At 44.7% G+C, this 8670-nt stretch overlaps 1 protein-coding gene across 1 annotated transcript in view; it reads left to right on the top strand.

The window, feature by feature from the left end:
* Positions 1-7897, top strand: part of LOC144224760 (nuclear RNA export factor 2-like) — a 9739-nt gene extending 1842 nt beyond the window's left edge. Inside the window, exons 6-19 of the mRNA XM_077755856.1 lie at positions 105-193; positions 310-417; positions 595-704; positions 2505-2541; positions 2946-3005; positions 3089-3144; positions 3290-3397; positions 3518-3576; positions 3689-3804; positions 3897-3939; positions 4497-4569; positions 5089-5271; positions 7495-7555; positions 7695-7897. Of these exons, the coding sequence (XP_077611982.1) occupies positions 105-193; positions 310-417; positions 595-704; positions 2505-2541; positions 2946-3005; positions 3089-3144; positions 3290-3397; positions 3518-3576; positions 3689-3804; positions 3897-3939; positions 4497-4569; positions 5089-5271; positions 7495-7555; positions 7695-7739 (1148 nt within the window). The 3' untranslated portion in view covers positions 7740-7897. The remainder of the gene's footprint in view (positions 1-104; positions 194-309; positions 418-594; positions 705-2504; positions 2542-2945; positions 3006-3088; positions 3145-3289; positions 3398-3517; positions 3577-3688; positions 3805-3896; positions 3940-4496; positions 4570-5088; positions 5272-7494; positions 7556-7694) is intronic.
* Positions 7898-8670: the final 773 nt, after the last annotated feature.

Raw genomic sequence — 8670 nt, 5'->3', positions numbered from 1 at the left:
GATCTGCCTCGGAGGGAGACTGAGGGATGGAAATGTGGGGAGGGGTTGGTGCTAGCCCTGGACCCCTCTCAGCCTTCTGATTGCCTCCTCTTGGCTTCCTGAAGACTTGGTGGACCATGATATTGATATAATCCTGAATCGAAGAAACTGCATGGCTGCCACCCTGCAGATCATTGAAGAGAATTTCCCTACGGTAAGGCCTTAGTCCCAGTGCTGCTATTAATAGTAGGGCGTGGAACTCATGGGGTGGAGGACAGATTTGTCTCTGAGGCCCTAGATAGTAACTGTCGCTCTATCTCTTCACCAAAGCTGTTGTCCTTGAACTTGAGCAACAACAAACTATATGGACTGGATGGCCTGTCTGACATTATACAGATGGTCCCCACAGTCAAGATCCTGAACCTTTCCAAAAACGAGGTGGGAAGAGGGAGCCAGATCAAAGTTGGGGTTGATGGTGGGTGGTAGTGCTCATCAGTGTGATGACATGAGGCAGAAGAAAGTACCTGTGTGGAAAGATGGGGGCTGGGGGTGCAGGGGCCTGCCTTTCTCTCCTTCCTTGGGACTCATCTACAGCTTCCTCCCCATATTTCTCAGCTGACCTTAGTGTGGGAGTTAAACAAGATGAAAGGGCTGAATCTTGAAGAGCTTTGGCTAGAAGGGAACCCCTTGTGCGACACCTTCCCAGACCAGTCCACCTACATAAGGTCAGTGTGAACCTCTGTCACTCTTCTTGGGTAACTTCACCCACGGGATCCTGAACTATCCCTGACAGTGCCTCTCTGCAAGTGGTGGCAGCCATAGTCCTCTAGGAGTACCACAACCCTTGCTTCTCTGTTTGTGTCTCTCACCTGCATTTAGAACTCTTTTATCCCTCTGACCTGCTCATCTCTTTAGGTGCTCTGGCATCTGTTTCTGCCTCTGCACCTAGCTTTCTCTCATACTCACCTATGATGTGCTCCAAGAAGCAAAGCTCTCCCTCCTCACCAAGACCAGGGGTAAACAGCCTTGAAACAGATGCTGGTGACCTGGAACAAGAAGGGTCCTCCAGCCCTGACCCTCGTGCTGAGACAGGCCTCCCTGCCTCTGTGGTGATATGGGGCTTTGTTCAACTGTTCTGAGAGGGGTTTTCCTTCTCTTAAACGAAATATTCCCCCATTTGTCCCAGGTTTCCATGGTGGCTTTTGAGCCTCAGGGCTCTGGATGGCTGCTCTCATTACGTCCATTTCTCTGGCCTTTTGTCAGGAGCTGAACCTTCCTTGGGAGAAACTAGGGTTCCCTGAGTCAAGTGGCAAGAAGTAGACCACTGCCAGTGAACAGAGGGCTTCCCAAGTCAGGAATGGAAGGCAGAAGGCAGAGGTGCTTGAGAAGACAGATGCACAGGCCTCTAAGAGGCGCTGCCCCTCCCTATCTCCCACACATTTCACGTCATCCAATCTGGTCTTTCAGAAGAGCCCTGTGTAACCTGACATGGGACATGGGTATAATCCCATAGGCGAGGAATCTATTAATAGAGACAGGCACAGGGTCTGATGCACTGGGGCCATCAGGAGGGAAGGCAGTGATAACTAGAAGGGGACGTGGACCCTCAGACCCATGCTGAGCTGGGTCTTGACCCTCTACTCCTTCTGGGGAAGGTCTCCATCCCCCATAGCTACCTAATTTCCCATACCCAGCTCAGACTGAGGTCACACAGGCGTGTTTTCCATTCCTACCTCAGGTGCTAGGTCCAGCCATGGCAGATGAAGGAAAGGGCTGCATCTGGGGAGCCATTTCTCCCTTCTCTCTTCCTTCCTGTCCCCCCACCATAATAGAGATTTTGTTTTCCTTTTCCTTTGTTTTCTCTTCCTCCTTTGTTTCTACTCCCCTATGTCTCTCTAACCTCTCACCTACTCTCACTCCCTCTTCTGTCTTCATTACCCTTCCCCTCCCTTCCTGCCTCCTGGGTCTCACCTTACTCACCTCTTTTCCCTGGCATTCTGGGCCATCCCTTGGGGGTGTCATGGGCCTTCAGAATGCTGGGACCCTAATGAGGTAGCAGAGCTATGGGCTCCCACCCCCCTTTGCTCTTCTCTCTGGAGTCTTCAGTGGGGACCTGGAGGAAGGAAGTGAGGCAGGGAGGGGAAGAGCCCCAGAGGCTGGGTTCCAAATGTTGCTTCTGGTGGCACTGGAGATGGGAGTTGGGACAGTTCAAGGTGGGAGATACCCAGCAGGGAGATAGAGGGAGAAAGGGATAGAGGGAAGGAAGAAGAGAAGTAGGGGATATGAATGTGAAGCTGTGGAGAGAGATAAGGAGGCTATGCCTTCAGAAAATCCATATGGAAGATGTTCAGTGCTCAGCAGAGTAGTGGACCTAAACCTCTTGAAATCAGAAACTGAGATGGGGAAAGGGGCTGCTGGATGGGCAGAAAATACAGTCTTTGTTTATGCAATCAGTGTTTTAACTCAAAGGAAGAATTGCAATTTCAAGCTATCAACTACTTCTTTCTATTTTTGGTCTTGGACAGTGCCATCAGGGAATGTTTCCCCAAGTTGTTACGTCTGGTAAGTGCCTACACTCATCATTGTCCCTTACTAACCATTGATCATCTCTATATCTGCCCTCAAACTCTTTGGGTATGGTCTAGATTACATGTTTCCATGAGACCTTTATGCACTAGGGAACATGGACTCCTGAAAAAGATAAGGATATTCTTCCCAAAAAAATGTACATACACACACACACACACACACACACACACACACACACACACACACAGTGTTGCTTATAATAGTAGAGAATTCCAGGACCCGATGATGAAGACACCCATTGTAATCTTGCCCACAGAATTCCCAGTGCCCTTTCACACCTGTCTTCTGACCCTCACCCTTTCCTGGGCTCATCCTTTTCCCTGATTATCCTGGGTCGCCTCCCTGGTCTCCACTGCTGACTTTCTCTTCCTCTCCAGGATGGCCAGAAGTTACCCCCTGCAATTATCATTGACACCGATGTCCCACACTCCAGCAAGGTGAGGAAGTAGGATCAAACAACATTTAGGGGATTACAAGGGAGGTTTTATCAGCCACATAGTCTCAAATGTCTTGATTCCAGGAGAGCTTCAGAGGAAATGAGAAACTGAAGAGTCTAATCCTGCAATTCCTGCAGCAGTAAGTACCTTAGGGACCACAAGAAATGGGGGCTGGAGGCTGAGAAAGACTGGACCGCCCAAACACAGGTCTGTTCATGGGGGTTCTCAAGTCTCATTTGAGGTTCAGACCCCAGAGATACACTGTCCTCATTGCTTCCCCACAGGTACTATTTGATCTATGACTCTGAAGACCGCCAAGGTCTCCTCACTGCTTACCACCACAAGGCCTGCTTCTCCCTGACAATTCCCTTCAACCCTGAAGACCCATCCCCGTAAGTAGCAAAGCTCAGACTCTGATCCTGGATTGTGTGACTCCCAGTGGACGCAGGGAAGCTCCTGGAAACACACACACTGGCCAGACCACCACCTCCTCTTCCTCTTTCTCTCCCTAGAAGCAGCTTGTGCGAGTACCTCAAGGAAAACAGGAATATGAAGAAGATCAAGGACTCCTGTGCGTGTGTGATGGGAAAGACTGGGCAGGGAAAGGGGATGTGAAGTCGTAATTATAGGGCACAAAGTGTGGCAACCCTGACTTTCCCTTGCTTCTCCTCCTCCCCCCATAGACCTGCGTGTTCAGCTGCTGAAGCATACAAAACATGACATCGTTTGCTCCCTCTGTGAACTGCCCAAAACTCAGCATGACATCAACTCCTTCATGGTCGACATGTGGTTCCAAACAGTAAGCACCTGCTTCCTCCCAAGGGCGGCCCTAGAAAGCCACAGATGGGTTGAATGTTTAGGTGACTTAGCACTTGGACTCTTCCTTTTTAGGAGATGATGCTCTGCTTCTCTGTCAGTGGGGTGTTCGAGGAAGGTAAGTGTATGTTGGGCATCCTCCCCAGATGCCCCACTGCTCCCTTCCCTCTGGCTGGACTCACTCTCAACTTTCTTTCCCCTTCTCTTCCTATTGAAGTGTTCTCTTTCCTCCACTCAGCTCCCAAACCATCCCAATCTGACAAGGGTCCATGCCTGTCTACCCTGCAGAGCTCAGGAGTTAGGGACACAGGCTATGTAGCTTGATGGCTCTCATCCCAGATCCTTACTCTGAGAAGTGGGGCCCATTAATTAACTTCCAAGTTTCTTCACTTGCAAGATGGGGCTAATAAGACCCATCTATTCTGTGCCTGTGAAAATGTATGAAATGAATTTGTAAAGTGGTTTTCACAGGGCCTGGCATATAGAAAATTTCTGTCACTGGGAGCAGATTGTTCCTATTGTTGCCCTCCCCATTCCCAGCATCCTGACATTCAAGGAACAATTGTGCCCTTCAACATGAGTATCAAGTTAGACCCTGACGGGGGAATGCTATGTAAGCATGTGAAGTATGTTAAATTCTAATGGGGTATTGCTGTTTGTTGTTTGTTGTTGAAGTGGAAGGAAGGTCTCAGGGTTCTGTTCGTGCCTTCACCCGGACCTTTATTACTACTTCTACGAAAAATTCCAGGTGAGTACTGTGTTGTGGGTGGAAACACTCAGTCTAGCTGAGGTTCAGGGGTTTGGGAATGTAGCAGTATTTTGTCAGTATTGTAATTGAGGTTTTGTCAGTATTGTGGAAAGCAATTCTTGCCTAGTGGTTAAGAGCATGGACTCCGGAGCCAAAGCATTGGGTTATCTTCCTGCCCCCAACATTCACTAGGTGAGTGACATTGGACAAATCACATAACCCCTCTGTGAAACAGCATCTTCCTCTGAAAATGGTATTAGACTATACTGCCCCTTAGGCTGTTTTTCATAATAAATGCATTGGGGTTAATCTTACAAATCTAGTGAAGCTAGTAGACAAATTCACCACAGGTGCATCTGTGGGAGGGCTAGAGTTGTCAGCCAGGGAAGCTGAGGGATAGGCAAAGTAGGGGTATGGAAGGAATCTGGTTGCTGAGAAACAGTGGCAGCAGGGTCATTGTTAGGGATGTGGGGTTGTCAATTTGTCAATTGTCTGAGGGTCAGTCCATTTTTCCTCCAGTGTATGCATTGTGAATGATGAGCTGTTTGTGAGAGATGCCAGCCCCAGTAAGACTCAGAGTATGTCCTCCATCCCAGTGTCCTCATTCACCTCCAGCTCTGTGTTCACCCTCTCCAAGGAGCAGCAGGAAATGGTGCAGGCTTTCTCCATCCAGTCTGGAATGAAACTCGATTGGGCTCAGAAGTAAGATTGGGTGTACAGTGGAATAGGAGGGAGCTGGGAAAGTGGAAGAATAAATAATGGGAATGCAGAGGCAATTTGAAAAAATAAGTATTTGGATATTTGCTTCTCCAAAAAAAGGCTTATGAACAAAGTATCCTAATTTTATGATGATTCATATAAAAGACTTTTAAAATACTATAATGTTATATGACAAGAACTTGCATATGGAAAACCCTACGTAATCCACTAAGAAACTGTTAGAATACAGATAAACAAGTTCATTCAACAATGTTGGGATAAACAGAAGACCTAAAAATTGATGGACATGCTATGTTCATGAATTGAAAAACTTATTAAGATAGAAATACTACTTAAAGTGGTGTACAGATGCAACATAATTCATATCAAAATCCCAATTCGCTGCTTTCCAGAAATTGATAAATTGACATTAAAATTCACATTAAAATGCAATGAATTTAGAATAGCCAAAACAATATTGAAAGTGAAGAATAAAGCTGGAGGACTCAAAATTCCCAATGCTCACAATTTTGAAATTTACTGATAAGGTACTATAATCAAGACTGCATTGTACTAAAATTTGGATAGGCATATACATCAATGCAATAGAATTCAGAGTCCAGAAATAAACCCTGACATTTATAGTTAATTGATTTCCAGCTANTTCTGAGACACTTGGATATCCACATGCAAAAAAAAATGAATTTTGACCCATGCCACATATATTTACTCAAATTGATTAAAGACCTAATGTAAGATCTATAACTATAAAAACTCTTAGAATAAAATATAAATATATAACTTTCATGAAGTTAAAATAGATAATAGTCTCATATATGACACCAAAATATAAGGAACCAAATAAAAAACCAGACAAATAAATTAGACTTTATCAAAATTAAAGACTTTCATGCATCAAAGGACACTGCCAACAAAATATAAATACAACCTACAGAATGGTAGAAAATCTTTGCAAATCTCATATGTGATAAGGTCTACTATCGAGCATAATATGAAAGACTAATAATTCAATGATAAAAAGACAAACAACCCAATTTTAAAATGGGAAAATCATTTGAATGAACATTTGTCCTAAAGAAGATATACAAATGGGCAACAAGTACATGAAAACATGCCCAACATCATTAGTCATTAGGGAATGCAAATCAAAAACAATGAGATACCACTTTACATTCATGAAGATGGCTTTAGTCAGTGAAATGTAAGATGAGCATAGGTGAGGATGTGGGTAAATTAGAACTCTCATATATTACAAGTATGAGTGTAAAATGGAACAGTGGTTAGGGAAAGCATTTTGACAGTTCCTTAAAATGTTAAATGAGGTTACCATATAACCCAGGAATCCCACTATTAAGTATACACCAAGATAAATGAAGATATGTTCACTCTAAAACTTGTACAGGAACGTTAATAGCAGCGCTATCTATAATAACCAAAAAGTGGAAACAACCCAGATGTCTTTCAGCTGATGAATGGATAAATGAATCTGGTACGTTTATACGGTAGAATATCATTCAGTCATAGAAAAGAATACAGTTCTGATGTATGCCATGAAATGGATGAACCTTGAAAACATTATGCTAAGTGAAAGAAGCCATCCTCAAAAGGTCACATAGTGTATGATTCCATCTATATCAAATGTCCAGCATAGGCAAATCCACAGGGACCAAAATCAGATTAGTGGTTTCCAGGGTATGAGGAAAGGGGATGAATAGGGAGTTGTGTCTTATGTCTAAAGGAGTTTTTTTTTTTTGAGATGATACAATTATTTGGGAATTATATAGTGGTGACGGTGAGCAATCTTGTGGATATACTAAGAAAACACTTAACTGTACACTTTAAAATGGTATGTGCATAAAAATACTAATAACAAAATGGTATCTACATTACATCTCAATAAAAAATTATTAGAAACTTGTACTTTTAAAATTTCCATTTATCTTCTTGAATGTTTTTCTTTATCAACATATATAAAGCTCCCTTGTTCTTTTGGAGAACTCTAATTTTCTGTTTTGAAGTCTAACGGTCATGGAATTTTGTGTCAAATGTGACACACATTTTCAGTAGGTCTTTCTTCATCATTACACATAGTGCTCATACTGGTGGTATATGCATCCCAGCAAAAAGGTGGCATAGACTTAGCATCACATAGTCAGTGCCTCTGTACTGTGATATTAATGGAGGTCATCTGTTCTGCCACTCCAGATGCCTTCAGGACAACGAGTGGAACTACACCAGAGCTGGTCAGGTCTTCACTATGCTCAAGGTGAGGTCTGGGATCCATTAAGTGGGTTACAGGTGGGTGTTTCTGGGCCTTCAGGAAACCCAAGAAGGTGGAGGCTGGGTGGCCTGGGAATGAAACTCTGATATCTGGCTCTTCTGACATCCCAAGTTCTTCCCTTCAGAATGAAGGCAAGATCCCAGAGGAGGCCTTCAAACAAATCCCCTAGAAGAAGCTTTGGATGTCCACATCATCGTGGTTCTTGTTTCCAGCCTAAGGTCATGTCCATGGCTGGGAACGGAGGCCTGGCTAACCAAGAAGCCAAAATTATCTTTAACTAGCAGGCCAGGTAACATAACCACCTGAAGTGTTAGTTGTTCTGTGTATTTTCCCCGCTGATGGTTGCTGTTTATCTTCATAATAAAAAGTGATGTTGCACGTTGTATGATGTGTGTCCTGGATCGCTCTTCCCCTGCCCTGACCATGAGGCAATGGGTCCAGTACCGAAAGGCTCTGCCCTCTCTTCCACATTATTCACACTGGCAGTCCTTTGTAGATACACCAGGCTTGACTTCATAGGTATTGTGTCAATAAATTCTGATGAGAAGGGACACACAGTGCTTTCAGGGATTGGCCTTTGGAAACAGTGTGGCTCAGTCAGATGCGCTACCTGGAGGCCTGCAGAAGCAGGCATGTGACCTGGAACAACAGGGGCTCTGCAAGGGTCGCCTACTGGCTAGTGAGGGCTGGGGCAGGAAGGAAGATGAGGACTCACCTATTTTACTTCTTATTCCTAAACATTTGAATACGTTCAAAGGCATATCATCAATAATTTTATGGTTTGCACACAGGTGAATCAGAAATGGGCCTTTTCATTCCTCTCACCGTGCTTGCATTTGTCTTCTCATCCATCCACTCCACTGCCCCCTCCCCCTTTACGAAGGCACACCGTGGGAGGGATCTCATTTTAGCACTTGAGAGTGAGGGAGAGTCAGCCTGCCTGCCCAGTGCATTTCTCAGATCACTGACAAGAGTGCTCTGTGTCCATGAGCTTGGGGGTGGGGTGGGGTTCATACATTTAGTTTCACTTCCAGAGAGAAAACAATAGCACACAATCTCACATTAGGGCCAGTCCTGTGAGACCTTTCTCAATGACTGAC

The sequence above is a fragment of the Crocuta crocuta genome, unplaced genomic scaffold, assembly GCF_008692635.1.
Source record: "Crocuta crocuta isolate KB4526 unplaced genomic scaffold, BGI_CrCroc_1.0 scaffold505, whole genome shotgun sequence".
Classification (NCBI taxonomy): domain Eukaryota; kingdom Metazoa; phylum Chordata; class Mammalia; order Carnivora; family Hyaenidae; genus Crocuta; species Crocuta crocuta.
The sequence above is the reverse complement of the archived record's forward strand: the minus strand, read 5'-3'. Positions and strand labels throughout refer to the sequence as shown.